The sequence below is a fragment of the Aegilops tauschii genome, chromosome 6, assembly GCF_002575655.3.
Source record: "Aegilops tauschii subsp. strangulata cultivar AL8/78 chromosome 6, Aet v6.0, whole genome shotgun sequence".
Classification (NCBI taxonomy): domain Eukaryota; kingdom Viridiplantae; phylum Streptophyta; class Magnoliopsida; order Poales; family Poaceae; genus Aegilops; species Aegilops tauschii.
Window position 1 is genome coordinate 461696027 of NC_053040.3, and position 22284 is coordinate 461718310.

General features: G+C 46.5%; 2 protein-coding genes across 2 annotated transcripts; both read left to right on the forward strand.

Moving 5' to 3' along the window:
* Nucleotides 1–214: 214 nt before the first annotated feature.
* LOC109732480 (receptor like protein 22) lies at nt 215–3920 on the forward strand. Its single transcript, XM_020291650.4, has 2 exons — nt 215–755; nt 1779–3920. The coding sequence occupies exons 1-2, from the start codon at nt 230–232 to the stop codon at nt 3767–3769; spliced, it is 2517 nt and encodes an 838-aa protein (XP_020147239.2). The 5' UTR covers nt 215–229; the 3' UTR covers nt 3770–3920.
* A 13549-nt stretch (nt 3921–17469) lies between these two features.
* Nucleotides 17470–21844, forward strand: LOC123494378 (receptor-like protein 39). Its single transcript, XM_073502177.1, has 2 exons — nt 17470–18879; nt 19489–21844. The coding sequence occupies exons 1-2, from the start codon at nt 17470–17472 to the stop codon at nt 21568–21570; spliced, it is 3492 nt and encodes a 1163-aa protein (XP_073358278.1). The 3' UTR covers nt 21571–21844.
* The last annotated feature ends 440 nt before the right edge of the window (nt 21845–22284 follow it).

Consider the following 22284-nt stretch of genomic DNA (forward strand, 5'->3'; position numbering starts at 1 on the left):
TGGCTGGACGGGTTGTCGTTTATACTTGACTAGCTTTTCCCGTCAGTCAAATTATCGGACGAAGCAGCAGCCTTTGAAGACTCGAGTCGAAGTCACGAATGAGACACGGAGCGGAGACTAATTTTCCACGTCAAGATACAATTGTTAACACAAACATGGGGCCACGGCAAAGACATTTTTGCGGTTCATACTGCAGATAAACCGGAGTAGAGGAAAACAGCGGCTCAGAATGCAGTGTGCTCTCAACTTGCATGTTCGTTTCCACCCACCTTCAGACCTTATACATATACATAGACAGGGAAGTAGCATACATGAACATGATAGTACATCTCGTCTTCTCCTAGATTTGCCAGCTGCAATGCCTCGCACGACTACTCATCAAACTTCGTTCTTGCTACAAGTGATGACCTTAGGTTTGCTTGTAGAGATCCAGCTACTGGCACACCGTTCCCATGCCATGTCAGCAGACGCCGGTACCGCACGATGCCGCGGGGATCAGGCCGCGGCGCTCCTCGCCGTGAAGCGTTTCCTCTTCTTCACCGGCAGCGCCACCTCTGGGCCGGCCACCACGACGCTGCCGTCGTGGAGAGAGGGCACGGATTGCTGCCGATGGGAGGGCGTTGGCTGCAACAACGTCACCGGGATGGTCACGGCACTCAACCTCGCGTCGCGGAACCTCGCTGGGGCCGTCCCTGACTCCATTAGGAACCTCACAGCGCTGGAAGTCGTACTGCTCGGCAGCAACAAACTCACGGGTAAGTCTGTACTTACTCGCAAAAAGAAGTATTTACTCCTCGATTTGTGATAGCAGAATGGCTAAATCATATGCCTACCAAAAATTGTGAAAGGTAGCCACGTGGGCCTGTTGGATTCCATATGTCCTTGGGCATATTGCTTTCAAATATTATGGTGACTAAAATCTATTTTTAAGCATAGCAAACCAAACGCCATGGATATGTTCTCGAAAGGATAACAATTTCCTTAAGTAAGCATGGCAAAACCTGGCAAAAAATAAAAACTGAGCATTGCAAGGATTTGCCAAGCTTGCTGAAGGAAATTATCATCCCCGTGGCAAAATAATTTGTCAAGCCAAGCATTTGATTTGCCATGCTGAAAAATCCGGCGTTCGGTTTGTAGCGAAATCCAAATGTATGGGGCTTATGTCCCAAAAGGATGGCCGGTTTAACTATATAGCATGTTCTACTTGAGCTTTAGGGTATCCTGAGCTTGTTACTTAGTACTTTGTAAAAAAAAATAACTTCCAAGACATTGTAAAAATATGGGATGTGTGCATCTTTGGACATAGAGGCCGAGCAGGTGCCCTTCTCCATTTTCTTACAAGAATTGCGCAAACAAACTGTTGTGGGTAAATTTCCGGAAAATTGCCAGTGCTATATGCCAAATACTCTGACCTATAGAAGAGCATCCAGGTTTAAAGTATGTCAGCATAATTTTAGAGTATTGGTCCTTAGGCATTTCTCCTACAAAGCTTGTGCTTTATCACATGGTGTATTTTACAATTATTTATAGATAATATTATATTTTAGGAAATATGTATCCTTTGTTTGTTCAAATATAACATGATATAGAGCAAAATCCCAGGAATTTAGCAACCACATAGGACGCACACGTAGACAAATATTCCATGTTCTCTTTGCATGGTCTTCTTTTTGTTAGAGCATGCCAATGAGTTGCAAATTAATTATGACATAGATCCAAATGTACACACTCCTTGTCTAACCAGTTTTATGACTAATACAAGCAATTTTCTTACACAGGGCCGGTTCCTCTTGATGCACATATATTCCCATACCTCACAGAGGTGGATCTAAGCAATAATTCATTCTGGGGGACGGTACCAGCATCCTTCTTCACTCAGCCAACATTGCAGAGATTGTGCCTCAACATGAACAGACTCTCTGGTGCTATCGAGGAATTCCAGAATCCATCAGCTACACTGACTTACGTTGACTTGAGCAGCAATCAGTTAACAGGTGCAATTCCAACTTCATTTGCGTATCTCACTGCACTTCAGATCCTGCAACTTGACCACAACAATTTCACGGGCACCTTGGATCTAAACCCATTCGTGAGGCTAAAGAACCTTACTATGATATCAGCATCCTATAATCCCTTGTTATCTGCTTCCGGGGATGGTAGTAAAATTGATGCTAGTAACAACAGTATTACTAGCTTGAATCTAGCATATTGTAACCTAACAAGGTTGCCCCAAGTCCTTAGATATCTACCAGAACTAGGGGATTTGGATCTCTCTTGCAATCAAATTCAAGGGGAGATACCTCAATGGATTTGGAGAAACATGAGCTCCTTGAACCTGTCGCACAACCTCTTCACCACAGTAGGCCGGCCGCCGCACTATGTTAATATAATGTACATCGATCTTAGCTTCAATATGCTCCGTGGCGCCGTGCCTTTCCCTTCCAATGGGGATCGTCTTGATTACTCCAACAACAAATTCTCGTCCATCCCCCAGAGTAGTTTCCTCCGCTTCATCCAAATAAACCCCCTCCTCGAACGGTCCGGGCTCACGACCTACTCTGTCAACCTTGCGAACAATGAACTGAGTGGGCCTATCCCCTACTCAGAATGTCGTGAGCAGTATGCTCTCAGAATGCTAGACCTATCCGGCAATAATCTCAGCGGATCGGTGCCACCTTATTTGTTGAAAGGTTGCGGTCAACTCATTATGTTGAACTTGAGGGGAAATCATCTTGACGGAACATGGCCTGACAAGACTAGCGAATCATGTCAGTTGCAGCTGATAGATTTACATGGGAATCATATCCAGGGGCGCCTCCCGAGATCGTTGGCTCGGTGCCAATATTTGATAGCTCTTGACATTGGTGGGAACCATTTCACAGACTCTTTCCCTATATGGATGGGTCAGCTACCGCAACTCCGACTAATTATCTTGAGAAACAACAATTTTCATGGCCCCGTGAGCATCTCTCCTCTTGTGGAGAAGAACTCGAGTGCCGATTACTTTTCCCGTGTACGAATCATTGACCTTGCAGGAAATCGCTTCAATGGCGATCTAGCACCAGATTTCTTCAAGAGTTTCAAGTCCATGGTTTGGGATCCGAACAGAACGATTGCAGAATATGATGATTATACTACAGTGTCTGCGAAAGAAGGATTTATTTCTTATCTGGTGGCGGTTGATGTGGCCATGAAACAACAATACATGAGGGTGTCAAAAGTCAGTACTGACCTGGTGGTGATTGACCTGTCTAGCAACCGGTTCAGTGGCTTCATCCCGAGGTCAATCAGCAACCTGTCGTCCCTGCATGTTGTAAACTTGTCTCGCAATGCCTTTGGTGGCAACATCCCACGCGAGCTCGGCCAGTTGGCCCGGATCGAGTCACTGGACCTGTCGTGGAACCATCTTGTAGGGGAGATCCCGCAGGAGCTAGCAACAGTGACCACACTCGCGTGGCTCAACCTCTCCTATAATGATCTCAGTGGGAGGATACCTTCGGGCAGCCAGTTTTCCACATTCACCAGCAGCTCGTTCCAGGGCGGAAACAAAGGGTTGTACGGATGCCCACTTCTTGTGAAATGTAACCTTACATTCGTGACTTCGCCATCTTCGTCACTGCCACCTCCTGTGCGAGAAGGATCAACATTTGAGGATATCATGTTATGGCTTTTTGTTGGTGTAGGCTTCGGAGTCGGATTTGCGCTGACAATCGTATTGCAGGTTGTTTGCAGTGGTCGTCGCGAGAAAATAGCACACAGCGCTAGATGAAGTAGTTACCTAGTCTTTTTATTTATTTTACAATCAAGGATGTGTGGTGTAATTTCATGAGCGAATCCAAGATATATATGGTTCAATGCATGCAATATGTACGAGTCTAAAGAAATGACCAGAACACTGGAGCTCTCCTTTTCCCTTTTTTTTGGCAGAGATACTTGAAGCCCTTGATCCGTGCATTTTGAGCTTCCATTTTTTTACAGTTTAGAAGCTATAAAAGCAAGAACAGGATACCAAGAGCTCTTCCTTGTATAATCCGAGCTTTGAGTACTCCAATAATTTTTTTAGGGAAGGCCATCATGGCTAGCTTTATTAAAACTTAAATAATGTTTACATCGTCTACGAGCTTACTGACAATAAAGTCAGGGGGCTCGTCCAACCAACTAAATGAAGTCTTATTACAGTAACTAAAATGAGCTAGCATATGAGCCACTTGATTACAAGATCTATAACAATGCTTATAAACGACCTTCCCTATTGAAGTACTAGTGTCCAAACATTCTGCGAATATTGCCGCCGCCGGGTCCCACCATATGGTTTGTCCATCACAATAATTAGTGGGTCTTTTTTTTGCATCCACTTTAAAAACCCGACTAAAAGGGCATAACCATGTAATTTCTGAACTTTCATAACCGTAGGCTAAACATAAGAATAGCCCAAGTTCCATCTGTTGTAAAGCACGCCAATGGCGTATCTTGTTCTTGTCAACATGCATAAGGATAAAATTGGTTAATCTTGTTATACAAATTTGGAGTGATTCATAACATGGTTAGGTAATTAGCCAGATTTCTTTTAAACCTAATCCAAATTAGCATCATCAGAAGATTACTGACATGGTAAATCACATACAACAGACTCGGAACATCTAGCACACACGCATGTGTTAGGGAACATGTGTGTCTGTTCACGTCTGTGTGTTAGGACTGAGTCATAAGGCTAGTTTTCTGTGAGTATGATAAGCCCACGTACAGATATATATTGTGTAAACACCCAATCAATGAGATACGAAGGGTTGCACGAATCCCTCCCTTCCTTCTGTCCCATCCGATTCTAACATGGTATCAATTTTCTAGATCCTATTCCTCGGCTGCCCCACCTGCTTCCTTGCAACAATGAGCTCATCTTCCTCCCTCTCCTCCGGTGGCTCAGATTCTGACAAGGAGTTCGGCCTCCCCATCGCAACACGGACTCTACCCACTCCCCAAATCCAGGGACTTCGCATCCGCGATCACGTCCTGGCCACTCTCAATTTTGAGAAGGACAAATATGGACTATGGTGTCGCCAGTTCCTTGCCGCGCTCACGTCGACGGCCCGCCGTCGCAGGCCTCCTCTGGTTGGACCCTCAGCGACTTCACCATCCTTTCCTAGTACAACGCCACCACTACTCCCTTGACCTTGGAGATCATCGAGGAGCACAAGGACACGACGTACATGCTCTAGCGCTACCTTTGCTACCTCTTCCGCAGCAACCGGGACGCCAACATCACATACCTCCTCGATGAGTTTCATAGCTTCATCCAAGGAGACCACTCCGTCGTCAACTACACCTCCAAGCTCAAGTAGATCGCCGACACTCTTCGGGACATCGTTCACCGTGTCAAGGATCATGATCTCGTCCACAACGTCCTGCGCAGCCTCGACGACCGCTTCCAGCACGCCATCCTGCACAAGACCAGCGGCCGTGTCACATCCCAAATTTTCTCTAAATTTAGGGTGTGCATTTAGATGCATTGCACCCATGATTTTGTTGCATATTTGGTTCTTGAAATAAACATGACCAATTCTTAAACCCTAATCCATTTGAAAGTTTAATTAATGGCCATGAAAGTTTCTCTAAATAAAAGTTTTGTCAAACAATGCATAAGGGCAGGAGATAAATCTTCTAAGATAAATATTTGCACTATTTTTATTGCTTGATCAAGGGTTTGAAAATAGTTTAAATACGCGCAATTTAAACTATAAGTAAAACCTGGTTAAAAGAATAAAAGCAAAAAATAAATAGAAATACTTTACAGAAGGGCCCAATAGGAATTGACAAAAATAGTTGGTCAAAAACCACAAAGAAAATGTTCACCAAACTAGAAATATTTCGAAAGGCATTTAGAGAAAGTTTGTAGTTTGGAGAAAAATCAAATCCAATTTAAGAAAAGAAAAAAAGGACCAAGCGAGCCAGCCCAGCCAGCCTGCTCCTCTCTCTCTCTCTCTCTCTCTCTCTCTCTCTCTCTCTCTCTCTCTGCCAGGTGGGACGCACCCATCAGGGTCGACGCCCACCTCACATAACTGCCATCTGACGCACGCGCCCACACCGCGCACAAACCCGAGCGACCACGACCTCCACTCGTGGCCACCATGCATGCCCGCCCGACGCTCCATGCCCTATAAACACCCCCTAGGCCCCTGTGCAAAAGCCCCCTACCTGTTTTGTCGGACACCGTTAGGCTGTGCCCGTAACGCCACCGGCTCGTCTGCTTTGGCCAAGAGATCTTCGGTCAAATTCTGGCGAACCCCGACCACCCTAAGCTCAAACGTCACCACCACGTGAACCCCCACTCCACGGCGACCCTCCCAGACACTACCCCGACGCCCAGAACACCTGGGAGCACAGAGTTCACTGTCAACCGAAGCTCGCCACTGTCGAAACTCCAGGGAGCACTGTGGTCCTTTTGGCCCCGCACCATGTCCATTTGGTTTCTCTTGCTTCCGCGCATCTACTAACCCAGCCGCGCGTCCAAACACGCTCGTTTTTTAGCAGTGTGTCATCACCCGAAACTTGTTGCCCTGTCCGACACCTCTAACAAGCCCTTGTCGTCGATTCTCTCCACCCTGGTGACAACCGTGACCACCAGGCACTACTAGGAAAAGGCCTGCTAGTGGCGCACCTGTTTTGCCTACTAATGGCGCACTACAGGTGCGCCACTAGCACCATGCCATTAGATTTTATTACTAATGGCGCACCATGTAGTGCGCCATTAGTATACCATACGGTGCGCCATTAGAATGCCTCCCAGGGGGCCATATTTAACCATGTCTCTGGCTTACTAATGGCGCACTTGTTGCTGATGCGCCACTAGTGTGCATTTTGCAGTGCGCCACTAAAGTTCTGGGTGGTGCGCCACTAGTATGAATATTAGGGTTTTTTTTCTTTTCTGATATTTGCACAGGTTACAAAACATATTACTGCACAGAATATAGACAGCACAACATATAAACAGCAGAGTTATCGAATACAATAGAAGATTAGTCTCCGAATATAATTCATCATATTAGTCTCCGAATTCAAAAGACTGAACAAAGTTAGAACATTACAAGTCTCGAAACCGCGAGTAGCAAGTTTGTCTTCACATTACAAGTCGATATCGATCATCTAAACTACCATCACATTGAAGAGAGCTGCGGTCATCACGATTAGCATCATCGCAATGAAACTGGTCTTCATCCGGTTCCTCCTCCGCTCCCTCCTCTCTCCCGCTAGATAGCGTGCGTATCTAGCTTCCGCCTCCGCCCTAGTGGTGTACCCTTTGTAACTGTTATCGTTGAAACGGTGAACCTGTCTCCGACACTCCTCCCAGTCGTCCTAGACTCCGGGAACCTTACCCTTGTACACGACATGTGATGGCATCTCTATACACTAGCCAAACAAAACGTTAGTAGCAATTCACAAACAATACATAAGCAATATATAAGTATGCAACAAAAGGATCGGAAAAGAAAAGCAACACATTAATAGCACGATTCATGGTCCTACTAATAAGTAGCATCGATTACATATAAGTTGAATGACTGTCCAAACCAAAGAGACATACAAGTTCATTAAAGTTTAATATTTCAACATGAGCCAATCGACATTTCAGAACTACATAGCATCACTACTTTCGACTCGACTCAGGGACCGGAGCGTGGATGAAGCCGCCGTCTTTCGTGATGGTCATGAAATCACGGGCGTTGTCAGCCTGCATTTGTAGCGTTGTTTCTATCTCACTGTTGGACGGTTGATGTCTGAGATAGAACTGCCCCGAGGTACGGAGGACATCTTGATGGATGATTTCCACAAACTCCGACTGAATGCAAAAGAATTCTTGTCTGATGTCCGCGTCCTGGATTGCCGACAAGCGTGCGGCCCAATCTTTGAGATTATTTGGTAGCAGAAGGTGATTATGGTCCCGTACGATCGCCCGCATGTGATGGAGGGCGTAGTAGGCATCCTTCTGACCGCCAGGCGGCTGCTTGACGCAGGAGAACGTCGTATTGTGGCTGAAGATGTGCTTGCCGTACCTACGAACTGGCCTGCTGAAGGTGATTATGGTCCCGTACGATCGCCCCCATGTGATGGAGGGTGTAGTAGGCATCCTTCTGACCGCCAGGCGGCTGCTTGATGCAGGAGAACGTCGTATTATGGCTGAAGATGTGCTTGCCGTACCTACGAACTGGCCTGCTGAAGGTGCCTCCAGATCTGGCGTAGCCGGGGAGAACATCATCAAGAACTTTCTTGATATTTGTGTAGTCTTTTTTGACTGATGGTCCAGGTCGAAATACGTGGCCATGGAATATTTCGGGCTTAAGAGGATGAGTGTGCAATGTGTGTCACTGCACAAAACACGGAATGTTAGAAAAAAAAAGAACGATCGAAATCTAAAAAATCATATGTTACGGGGCGGTGAGGGGATGACTTACTCAGGAAAGTAAGGCACGAGGAAGTTATCCTTATCTGGGTTTGCCAGAATGACGCCTTCGAGGTATGAACTTGCGACTTGCCGGTACTTTAATGGCAGTCAGGGCCAGGTAGGGGAGGTGGGTAGGCAGGACAGGAGCGAGGTCAACGGCTCGTGGATGGCTCACACGTGGCCGCCCCCAGCTCCAATCGTGAGATTACGCAGGCAAATAAACAAAGAGGATCCTACTTAATTATGTACTAAGATACCCCGGCCCATGCATTAGTCACAAGTACCCCATATGTCCTATTTTTAGCAAAGTCATGCTAAAATTCACGGAAAATTTCAGCATGACCTTTGCTGAAAATAGGACATATGGAGTACCCGAATTTGCCGAAACGGAAGTTAATCGACATTCCGGCAAACTCAAGGGCCTCTTGAGGTACCTGCAAAATCATTATCCCCGCGTAATGAAGTCGCCAATGGGTCATTTCAGAAGATCACAAGTAGCATCATCACAAGTACAGCAGCAGCAGCAGTGAATACAGGCATAACAGCAACAGCAGCAGGTTTAATTAACTACTGTCAACATCACATTGAAATCACATCACATTGCCTACAAACAACGGTTCTTTCCTTTCTTTTCATTTTTGCCAAGTGATAGCAAATGATTAGCCACTTATTAAACGAGATGAAAAAGATAGAAGCTCCATCTACTCTAAATGAGAGATAACTTGTTGAGCAACCACAACAATCAATAGTAGTAGTTTGTTTGAATTAAAAGAAAGAAGCTCCATCTACTCTAAATTTTTTTTTATGAATACTCTCCGCTTCATGTCTTGGCTACTGAAACTTCTTCGCTATGATACAGACCAAAAAATTAATTGTTTGTCCATCAACCACCTTTAACCAGCAAGTACAGACCAAAAAGTGCTGGAGAAAATTGATTGGATTTAATTGTTTGTCCATCAACCACCTTTAACCAGCAAGTACAGACCAAAAAGTGCTGGAGAAAATTGATTGGATTTAATTGTTTGTCCATCAACCACCTTTAACCAGCAAGTACAGACCAAAAAAGTATTGCACTAAAATCGTAGGTACCAGAAACACAGAACTCTAAGACAAATAGTCAAACTAGCTGTCACCCAAAAACTTGGTCATGGTATATAATTCAACATGCATACAGTTTATGTAAAGAAAAAGTAACACTGGGGAAAGGTTAAAAAAACAGTGGATGGTTTTATTTTCTAAGCTACTAATACATCAAGCAGATAACTGGGGTACCAATGACTATTACATATTTAAAAGTGGCAGCAAGATTTCAACAGTAGAATAGTGCTGACTGTAGGCTGTAGCTACATAAAGAGCATGTAGGAGTAGGACAGTAGAAGTTCTATGGCATATGCACATCTACTGCTAGTTCAGTAACTTGTCCCCTTGCAACTAGGGATTATAAAGATTGGCAGACTTTGTGCGAGGATAAACTAGTCTTGTTAACTTGATACTGAGCAGAGCAATCATACGCTGTCAACATCAGTGAGCCAAGCCTGACAGGCATTAGCAGTTTAGCACCGATATGGACCATTTGCAAGTGTTCTTAGTAGGCATAAAACTTACTGACAGAGAAACGAGTAAACTTATCAAGCACTTCCTAATAGTAGAGAAGTATACTTGTTTTACTTGGAAGGAACCAAAGCATCCAGAGAAACAAAACACAAACAAGCTTCGGCGAAGAAGCTCAAAAACATATACATATACATACAGATTTGTCCTGCCATTATACATACATTGCAACTATTTGCGTACATACAAATCCATCCATGTGCCAGCAGCAAAATTAAGGGCAGACCTCCTCTTCTCTTTTTCGTAAATAAATTGACCACAAACTGGACTTGTTCATATACACTGAGTGCTAATGAGAAAGACAGAGCATCTTCTGTCTTTACTACTGCTACTAGTGGCGCGAGAACATGAAGCAAAATCATACCATTGTGTACAACAGCAGCATGGATCTGCTTGCTACCAACCAACAATTAACCTCCATAAGAAAAAAAAACAAAAAATGCCTCATTGTTCTTGCTATACTGCTACTAGCACAGTGAGGGAAGAAACATGTACTAGCACAGTTTAGAACTGATACAACCAGTTCACTAAAGAAACAAAAATGATCCATGGAAGAACTCACCTCGATGGACGCGGTCGCAAACGAGGTCGTAGACGGCGGCGGAGCAGAGATGAGGTCGCAGACGCAGTCGTGGTGCTCCGGTGGACACGGCTGCATCAATCGTTTGAATTGACATTTAATCAAACACCTCATAGGCAAGAACAGAAGGTGAAGACAGAGAAGAGAGGGGATCGAGCAGAGAGGGAGAGGGCAAGGAGGAAGGAGCAGAGAGGGAGAGGGCAGGGCGTGGTGGCTCACCGGTGACGTCGGAGGAGAGGCCCCGACGAGCACGTCTACAGCGGCGAGCACGTCTACTAGGGGCGGGCGAGCACGTCTACAGCGGCGAGTTCGGCTCTGCTTCCCCGAGGAAGAAGAGGCGGAGGGGGGGAGACTACGGAGCGCGAGGGTCGGAGCGGGGGAGGCGGCGGGGGCGCGGGGGCGGCGGCGGCGCAGTACGGGTCGGGGGTCGGGGCTGGCGGGTGAGAGAGATGGGGAAGATAGAAAGGACTGGGGATTTTAGTGGGGGAAGGGTTAGCAATGGCGCACCCCCGAGCGGTGCGCCATTAGAATTTTTTTAATAGCAATGGCGCATCCACACGCGGTGCGCCATTAGAAATCTTTTTTTTGTATAGCAATGGCGCATCCCAGAGGGGTGCGCCATTAGTAATCTGTTTTTAATAGCAATGGCGCACCCCATAGAGGTGCGCCATTAGTAATCGTTTTTTTTGTATAGCAATGGCACTCGGGGGGGAGGGGGAACCGAGCGAGGAGACAAGGGAGGGTGCGAGGGGTCGTCGGCGGCGGTGGAGCGGGGAGGGTGTGGGGGTCGGCGGCGGCGGTGGAGCGGGGGAGGGTGCGGTGGGTGCTCGGCGGCGGTGGAGCGGGGAAGGGTGCGGGGGGTCGGCGGCGGCGGTGGAGCGGGGGAGGGTGGGGGGTGCTCGGCGGCGAGGGGGGATAGCGATCGAGATGGAGGGGGATCGAGATCGAGTGTCCTCATGAATATTCAATATTTTTTCATATTGAATATGAAAAAATATCATCAAATTTGAAAAAATATTCATGAATTCAGAAAGTGCCCATGAAATTTAAAAATATTCATGAGTTCAAAAAATATTAACAAATTCAATATTTTTTGTGAGTTAGAAATTCAATACCATAATAAACATAAATAAATATTCATGAGGACACTAGAACAGAAGAAATATCATTTCAATATGTCGAAATACAATCAAGAAATGAAGGCTACAATTTAAATACAATCGATCTTAGCTAGCTATCTGTTCACAATCTTCTTGCCCTTATTTTTCGTAAATGTAGTTCTTCTCTTGAACGGACGTCCTTTAGGTAGGGTGGTCCTGCTTCTTCTTGTGGTGTATGCTGGTACTTCATCGTCGTCGTCATGTTCCATCTCCGGGTCACCGTACTTGTCGAAGTCTTGCTCATTGGCGACTCCATCCATTCCGATGATCTTCCTTTTGCCTCTCCTCACGACAACACGACTGGGCTTTGACGGGTCGGTAATGAAGAAGCATTGTTCCATTTGGGAAGCCAGTACCCATGGCTCATTTTTCGCGGTGACGTTTGCGCCCGCGGTCTTGGATTTGGCTTCGGGTATAACCATGGTGGTGAAATACCAGTCTTCTTTTAGGACGCTCTTGGCCCATCTGACACGGAACATCGGGACCTTCTCTCCAACGTAGCTCAGCTCCCAGATCTCCTCGATCCTTCCGTAGTATCTGTCCTTGTTGTTACCGGTGTAGGATTCCATCGTTACCCCAAAGTTCTGATAACCATCGCTCTTCATGTCCTTTCCCTCGGTGTACAATGTGTAGTCGTTGATATCGTACGCCTCATACGTCATCAGGTTGTGCTTGGCGCCCTATGACAAGGCGAATATGAGTTGTTCTTCCGCGGAAGAATCCTCATGTAAAGGGTACGACAAAAGCTTCTGCTTGAACCAACGCGTGAAACATGAGTTGTGCTCTTTGATTATATCTCCGTCCGTCCTCTGTTGGCCTCGGTCATTGTACGTCTTCTCAATAAAGGTTTTGTGCTCTACCACCCAAGGATCGACCACGTCTATGTGTTGTAGCGCGACTAGGTTTGCTTTTTCAAAGTCGGCGAGTCGACCCTCGAAGTCGACATGCATTTCGCGGCGACCCTCACGGTGACCCCATCCAGCGAGCCTGCCGAGGTGCCTGTTGACGGGCAGACCAACGGGGTTCTCGATGCCTAGATAATTCGTGCAGTAGGAGATGCACTCTTCGGTCAGAAAGCCCCTGGCTATGCTTCCCTCTGGACGTGACATGTTGCGAACGTATCCTTTGATGACACCATTCATCCTTTCGAACGGCATCATGCTGTGCAGGAACGTCGGCCCGAGTTGGATGATATCCTTCATGATATGGACCAGCAGATGCACCATAACGTCGAAGAATGCGGGCGGGAAGTACATCTCAAGCTCGCATAGTATCACCACGATCTCTTCTTATAGCCTTCTGAGTTACCTCACGCCAACCAACTTCCGAGAGATGACGTCGAAAAAGTTGCATAGGCCAAATAGCATTTCATGGACGTGCGCGTCCATGATCCCATGGATTGCAACTGGAAGTATCTGCGTCATCAGCACGTGACAGTCGTGAGACTTCATCCCGCTGAACTTCTGCTTCGCTGAGTCTAGGTATCTGCTTATCTTCCCCGCGTAACCGTAAGGAAGTTTTACTCCTACGAGGCAGGTGAAAAACTGATCGATCTCCTCCTGACTTAGAGTGACGCACGCGGGAGGGAAGTCATTTCCAGTCTTCTTGGCCTTTTTGCCTTTGCGACGACTTTCCGTATCCTGCTTCGCCTCATCATCATCATCATTAGTGTGAAGCTCCTCCCTGATGCCCATTGATTTCAAGTCTGCCCTTGCTTTCGGCCCATCTTTGGTCCTCTCTGGCATGTTGAGCAGGGTACCAAGCAGACTCTCGCACACGTTCTTCGTGATATGCATGACATCAAGGCTGTGAGGCACACGGTGGATCTTCCAGTACGGCAAGTCCCAAAAAACAGACCTCGTTTTCCATACCTTCAGCAGCGGCTCTTGCGCCTTTTGCTTCTTTCCCGGCTCTGGCGCCTTTTGCTTCTTTCCCGACAGTGGGCAATCTTTCCAATTTTTCAACAGCTCGTCTATTTCCTCGCCGCTCCTCGTACGCGGGCGTCTTCAGGTTTCGGTTTCACCATCGAACAGATCCTTGCGTTTCCTCCATGAGTCATCGTCGTGAAGCCACCTTCGATGTCCCATGAACACGGTTTTCGAAGACCCGGGATCTCTATCTAGCTGGCGATACGTTATGTCATCCATGCACCTGACGCATCCAGAAAATCCGTGGACCACCTGCCCCGCGACATATCCGTAACCGAGATAGTCGTGCACCGTCGTGAGCAGTGCGGCTCTCATAGGAAAATATTATTTCTCTGTGGCATCCCACGTATTGGCTGGCGTTTTCCACAGCGTGTCTAGCTCCTCTTTCAGCAGCCCCAGATACAAATTGATGTCGTTCCCTGGTTGTTTCGGCCCTTCAATTAGCATACTCATGTGAATGTACTTCCTCTTCATGCACAACCAGGGGGGAGGTTGTACATCCACACAAACACAGGCCAGGTGCTATGTGTGCTTCTCTGGCTACCAAACGGATTGACTCCATCGGTGCTCGCGCCCAGCACGATGTTCCTTGGATTGTTCCCAAATTCTGGGTGTTCGAAGTTCAACGCTTGCCACTGGCTCCCATCCTTAGGGTGACTCAGCATCTTGTCTTTTTTATTTATCTTCGGATCATTTGCGTCATCTTCTTGCTTCTTCTCCTCCCTATCCGCGTGCCAATGCAAGAGCTTTGCTACCTTAGGGTCCGCGAAATACCGCTGCAGACGAGGAGTGATCGGAAAGTACCACACCACTTTTCGAGGAGCTTTCTTCCTCTTCTTGTATCGAGTGACGCCGCACACCGGACATATGGTAGACTCCGCGTGCTCGTCCCGATAAATGATGCAATTGTTCATGCACACATGGTATTTCACGTGCGGTAAATCCAGAGGACACACGATTTTCTTTGCCTCCTCGAAACTGGTCGGGCACTTGTTCCCCTTGGGAAGACGTTCGTACCAGAATGACATGTTCTCGTCGAAGCATGCGTCGGTCATTTTATGTTTTACCTTCATCTCCAGAGCCATGAGCGTTACTTTCAAGCGGGTATCCTCGGGCCTGTATCCTTCATACAATGGAGTAACCACGTCTATCTCCAGTTGATCCAGCTTGGCTTTCTCTCGGGCGGCAGCTTTTGCGTTATCCGTCTGCTTGAGAAGCAGCTCTTGAATATGAGGGTCCTACACCCAGCCCATCGATGGTCCATCGTCGTCTGCTCCGGCATCTTCATCTTCATGATCATGCCCTTCGTCTGCTCTGGCATCTTCCTCATCATCATGTCCGGCATCTTCTACATGATGACTGTGTACTGCATCTACTTCGTGATCATATCCTGCAGATTTTTCGTCTTCTCGCCCGCACTCGCCGTGGTTGTCTTGCTGCCCTTCCTCATTTCTTGCCGGCCGGCCCCCATGGACGACTTCATAATCATCTTCATCACCTTGCCACCGATAGCCATCCATGAAACCACGCAAGAGCAGGTGGTCCCGCACCTGTACGGAATCCGGGTCCATAAGGCTCCTCAGCTTTCATCTTCGACACGGACATCTTATCTCTGTCTCGTTATTTTGAAGTATCTCGGCCTTCGCGGAGCTCAAAAACCTATTGACGATGCATTCGGTCATCGTGCGGACCATGGTCGCCTGCGGGGTAGAGCAAAACGATATTTTAGAACCAAGAAAAAATTTGGCATGACTTGGCCTAAAAATAGGACCAAAAAGAATGCATAGTGCCAAAATTCTCGCCGAAACGGAAATGAATCAACATTCCGGCAAAATATTGGCAACTATCGCATTTCAAATACCGGTACCTGTAAACACAAACATATATGCAACACCACAAACATATGCAACACCACAAACATACATAGATCTAGCTAGGCCATAAAAAGTGCATGTGCATGTTGTTGGAGGGAGAAAAAAGTAGATCTACAACATAAATAAAGCTTTCCCCTTACTTACCTATCAAAAAAGGTAATTTAACCACTTAATTTGGATGAATCTATGGTGCAAATGAGGTGAGGAGGAGGAGGCAGCCGAGACAAGCTTGGAGGAGGAGGTGGAGAGAATGAAGTGGGGAAAGTGAGTGTGTAGGTGGCTGTCCAAAATATCTAGCTGGTCCCAGGTTACTAATGGCGCACCACCAACAAATGCGCCATAGTAACCCTGGTTACTAATGGCGCACCAGCTGGCGGTGCGCCATTAGTAGTTTTGCAAAAAAAATGATAGTAGTGGCGCACGGGGTGACTGGTGCGCCATTACTAGTTAAAACTAGTAATGGCGCACTGTGCCCCGGTGCGCCATTAGTATTTTTGGAAAAAAGAAAAAAAATTGTTAGTAGTGGCGCACCATGGTTGTGGTGCTCCATTAGTGTCTATCACACTAATGGCGCACCAGCACACGGTGCGCCATTACTATTTTTGGAAAAAAGAAAAAAAAAAGTTGTTAGTAGTGGCGCACCATGGTTGTGGTGCGCCATTAGTATCTATCACATTAATGGCGCACCAGCACACGATGCGCCACTGCTATATAGTAGTGGCGCACCGCATGTCTGGTGCGCCATTAGTGTCCATATTATCTATAGCCCTTTTCCTAGTAATGAGGAGCTTTGTTGCCGTCATCCGCATCTCGTCGACCACCAGCTTGCTGCCGCTAGGGAGCACTGGAGCTTCGAGTTCGTCCACATCTGAGCCGTCGCGCTGCGCCCGAGTTTTCCCGCGACTTTCCGACGACCTAGCACCATGGTGAGCTTCGATGAAACCCTAGCCGTCCGATCTCGACCTAACGTGTTAGATTAGATCACTTAAATGAATCGATACGTTTAGATTTTGGCCGTTGGATCTAAAACTGGCGGTTACATCTTAATTTATTTTGAATTGGTACCGACGAATCAGAGACTACTACGTAGCCAACCTTATCCGAAATATTGTCAAGAACAGTTTGGTCAAATTTAAATAACTGACAGTTTTGCAGAAAAGACCCTAAAACTATAAAACATCATAACTAATTATCTACAAGTCCAAAATTGGTTGAAACTTTTAGCAAAATGAAGCTTAGGAAATAAACTTTCTCCGGCGGCCAGTCCGGCGATGATGGAAGCTTGTAGCAACATAGAGAATCGTAAGGACCTGAATGTATTACTAGTATTATTTACTTATTTTTTGGTCCATTTCACTGTTTGGCCGGGACAGTCTCTTCTGCGCGTTTGCCAACCGCCCCTGCGTGTGCTTGTACAGTATTCGAAGAACTTCGAAGAAAGAAGACGCGTGGTCCACACGGCTGGACGGGTTGTCGTTTATACTTGACTAGCTTTCCCCGTCAATCGAATTGTCGGACGAAGCAGCAGCCTTCGAAGACTCGAGCCAAAGTCAAGAACGGGGCATGGAGCGGAGACTAGCTTTCCACGTCAAGCCACAACTGTTAACGCAACTGTGTTACATGGGGCCAACAGCAAAGACTCTGATGTACATATACTGTACTCCCTCCGTTCCAAAATATAAGTCTTTCTAGAGGTACCAATAGATGACTACATACGGAGCAAAATGAGTGAATCTACGCTTCAAAATATGTCTACATACATCCTTATGTTGTAGTCCATTTGAAATGTCTAAAAAGACTTATATTTCAGAACGGAGGGAGTAGATAATAAAGCGGGCTTGGTCCTTGGTTCAATCAGGGCATTATGCCCTCAACTAGCATGTACGTTTTTGCACACCTGCCATCTTCTATATATGCATATGCAGCAGAGAAGAAGTATATGTGCTCATCTCGTCTTCTCTTGAGTCCAGAAAAATCGCCAGCGGCAATGCCTACTCATATCACCTCACTGTTCACCTTCGGTTTCCTTGCAGAAATCCTGCTACTAGTGCATTGCTCACACGCCCTTTCAGCAAACAGCAGTGCCTCGCAGCAGGTCCCTGCACGCTGCCGTAGGGACCAGGCGGCCGCGCTTCTCACCGTGAAGCGTTCCTTCTCCTTCACCGACAAAGACGACTACTTCATGGCAGCCGCCACCATAGCATTGTCTTCGTGGACAGAGGGCACAGACTGCTGCCGCTGGGAGGGCGTTGGCTGCGACAATGTTACCGGGAGGGTAACCGCACTCGACCTCCCGGAGCGGAACCTGTATATCAGCGGACTTCACCCTTCCCTCTTCAGGCTTACCTCTCTCCAATACCTCAACCTTGCCTCCAACACGTTTACCAGCTCCCAGCTTCAGGTTTCTGGTTTCCAGAGCTTGACACAATTGACCTATCTCAACCTGTCAGGTTGCAACTTTGATTTTCAGGTCCCAGTCGATATCTTTCGGCTCACCAACCTGGTCACCCTCGACCTTGGACGCAACGGATGGGAGCTCCGTCCGTCGACCATAGTAGCCAGCGACCTTGGCAAGCTGAAGGAGCTCCATCTAGAGCAAGTTAATATCACCGGCACAGCACCGGAGTTCTTCAAGGCACTTGCCAACCACTTCCCCCTTCTTCAGATCCTTCGCCTAAACAGATGTCCCCTTTCTGGTCCACTCCACCCATCCTTATCAAGACTTCACTCCTTATCGGTGATTGATCTTGGTTATAACTCTTTAACTGGTCCTCTGCCTGATTTGTTCACTCATTCCAATTTCCCTTCGTTGCGAGAACTTGTGCTCGCTGATAACAGATTTGAGCCTAGTGCGTTCCCTCTTGGGATCACTGGGCTAAAGAATCTTATGATTCTCGACCTTGAAAGCACAAACCTCGTTGGGGCCATCCCTACCTCCATCGGGAGCCTCATGTCACTGACTGAATTACACATCGGTTGGAACAGCTTCTCCGGCAGGCTACCTTCGGCCCTCAGCAATCTGACAAACTTGATCATACTGGACTGTCAGCATTCCGGTTTGTCTGGGCAGATTCCATGGCTTACAAGCTTGACACGACTTGAAAGCGTATCGCTCGCCAACAACAACTTCACAGGTAAGTTGGTACTATTGAAAAGATTGCAGCTTGCTAAATCATCTACCTATCAAGTCTGTTATATCGTTTTCTGGATAGATGCAAGGAGGGGGGATCGATGTGGGCCAGTTGAATCCTCCCATTTTCCTAGGCACATCACATTGCTATCAAATATTATACGATGACAGCTGTAAATAAAATATATGGGGTCTATATCCAAAAAAGTGTCAGGTTAACAATATGTTTGTCCTACCTGAGTTTTAGTGTATCCTGAATTCCTTATCTTGTTACTTTATACTTTGGAAAAAACTAAACTGTTTAAGACTTTGGAGACAAGGGGTGTGTGCATCTTTGAATGGAGAGCCCGTACAGGTGCTCTTCTCCATTATCTAAAAAGAATTGTACAAACGAATTGTCTTGGGCAGATTTAAGAAAACTACCCATGTTCTATTTTTGACAAAGAGAATATATTAATATCTCAAAGATATCAATTACACCCAGCCTGCACCAACAAGATGTCCAGATGCACAGCCAAGAAAAAAAATAAACCCATGTCCTATACCAAATACTCAAGAACTACAAAATTTAGGCCGTCTTTGATTTAAAGGATTTCCATTGGAATATTTAGATTATTATTCCATAGCCACTTTTACTAGAGGACTTGTGCTTTATCATATGGTTTATTTTAAAAAAAATAGACAGTGATATTTCAAGATTAACGGTGTGCTTTATTCATTCAAATTTTACAAGATGCAAGCAACATCCAGAGAGTTCAATGACCACATAGGCCAAGCTACCCTGTTTTCATTGTTGTCGTCTTATTTTCCTGGGGCGTGACAAGTTACTGCAAATTAAGAAATAAATCTGAACTTACACGGTCCTTGGCTACCAGTTTTATGACTAAACAATTTTCTTCTACAGGGATGGTTCCTCTTGACGGACATATGTACCCATATCTCAGAAAGATGGATTTAAGCAATAATTTACTCTCGGGGACAGTTTTGTCATCCTTGTTCACTCAGCCAACATTGCAGACATTGTACCTCCAAATGAACCGACTCTCTGGTGCTATTGAGGAATTCCAGAATCCATCAGCTAAGCTAACTGACATTGACTTGAGCAGCAATCAGCTGACAGGTGCAGTTCCAACTTCCTTTTCCTATCTCACTGCTCTTCATACCCTGCAACTTGACAACAACAATTTCACCACCGTGGATCTAAACCCGTTCTTGAGGCTAAGGAACCTTACAATGATATCAGCATCCTATAATCCCTTGTTATCTGCTTCCGGGGATGGTAGTAAAATTGATGCTAGTAACAACAGTATTACTAGCTTGAATCTAGCATACTGCAACCTAACAAGGTTGCCCCTTGTCATTAGATATCTACCTGAACTACAACATTTGGATCTCTCTTCCAATCAAATTCATGGGGAGATACCTGACTGGATTTGGAGAAACATGAGCTACTTAGACCTCTCTAACAACCACTTCACCACCGTGGGTCAGCGCCTGCAGTATGTTAATATAAGGATCATCGATCTTAGCTTCAATATGCTTGGTGGCGCCGTGCCTTTCCCTTTTGACGTGTACGATCTTGACTACTCCAACAACAAATTCTCTTCCATCCCTCCAAGCAGTTTCCTCCGACAATTTGAGGTCGCCTACTCCGTCAACCTTGCGAACAATGAACTGAGTGGGCCTATCCCTTACTCAGAATGTCGTAAGCACCATCCTCTCCAAATACTCGACCTGTCTGGCAATAATCTCAGTGGGTTGGTGCCACCTTATTTGCTGAAAGGTTGCAATGACCTCGTTGTGTTGAACTTGAGGGGAAATCGCCTTGACGGAGCATGGCCTGACGAGATCGACGAATCATGTAACCTGAAGCTGGTAGATTTACATGGGAACCACATCCAGGGGCGCCTGCCGAGAACATTGGCTCGATGCCAATACTTGCTAGCTCTTGACATTGGAGGGAACCGTTTCGTGGACTCTTTCCCTGTATGGCTAGGTCAGCTACAGGAGCTTCAGCTACTTGTGTTGAGATACAACAATTTTCATGGCCCGGTGAGCATCCCCCCTCTTGTGGAGAAGAACTCAAGCGCCCGTTACTTCGCCAGTGTACAAATCATTGACCTTGCAGGAAACGGCTTCAGCGGCGATCTACCACCATATTTATTCAAGAGTTTCAGGTCCATGGTTTTGGACTCAAATGGAATCGCGGAATATGATTATAACGTGTATGCGCGAGCTGGAAGATCGGATTATCAGGTTGTGATCGATGTGGCCATGAAACAACAATACATGAGGGTGGCAAAAGTCCCAGCTGACCTGATGGTGGTTGACCTGTCGTGCAACCGATTCAGTGGTTTCATCCCACGGTCAATCGGCAACCTCACGTACCTTCACGTGGTAAACTTGTCTCACAATGCTTTCAGAGGCAAGATCCCACGCGAGCTCGGCCAGTTGTCCCGGATTGAGTCACTGGACCTCTCCTGGAACCGTCTCGTGGGGGAGATCCCACAGGAGCTGGCCATGTTGACCACACTTGAGTGGCTCAACCTCTCCTACAATGATCTCGGTGGGAGGATACCTTCAGGCAGCCAGTTTTCCACATTCACCAGCAGCTCGTTCCAGGGCGGAAACAGAGGGTTGTACGGGTGCCCACTTCTTGTGAAATGTAACCTTACATTCGTGACTTCGCTATCTTCGTCGCTGCCACCTCCTGTGCAAGAAGGATCGCCATTTGATGATATCATGTTATGGCTTTTTGTTGGTGTAGGCTTTGGAGTTGGATTTGCATTGACAATTGTACTACTGGTAGTCTACGGTTGCTGGTGCAAGAAAATGGTTTTGAGGCGCTAGACAGAGAGTTGCCTAGTCTTTTCTTTGTCTTTTACAATAAAGGATTTGTGATGTAATTTCATGAGCAAATTCAAGATATGTACACCTGAATGCATGTAATATGTCCAGTCTAAAGAAGTGACCAGAACACTTGGAGCTCTCCTTCCTTTTTTTGGCAGACACTTGGAGCTCTTATCCGTGCATTTTAGGCTCTTCATTTTGTACATGCTAAAACCAAGCCAGGACAGCAAGAGCTCTTGCTTGTATAACCCAAGCTCTTGACTACTTCAATAATTAACCTTTTTTGCCACCCTTGTATTAAAAAGGGGTCCGGCTAAAGAAAGAGATAACCATGTAATTTCTAAACTTTCATAACCATGTAATTTTCCATTATTTTTGAGAACTCACATATCCATATGATTTGGGTAATCATTCCATGGGGATCACTCTCCCCTCTCTCTCTCTCTCTCTCTCTCTCTCTCTCTCTCTCTCTCTCTCTCTCTCTCTCTCTCTCTCTCTCTCTCTCTCTCTCTCTCTCTCTCTCTCTCTCTCTCTCTCTCTGGGTTGAATCCCTTCAAATTTTCTCTCACCACCCCAAGCCCAAGCCTTAGAGCATCTCCAGCCATTCGGCCTCCCAGGGCGCCGAAAAAGACCGGCCTGAGGGCGAGCCGGCGCTAGATCGGCCCTTGGGGTTTCAACTAAAGTTGGAGAAATAGACACCCACTAGCCACCTGT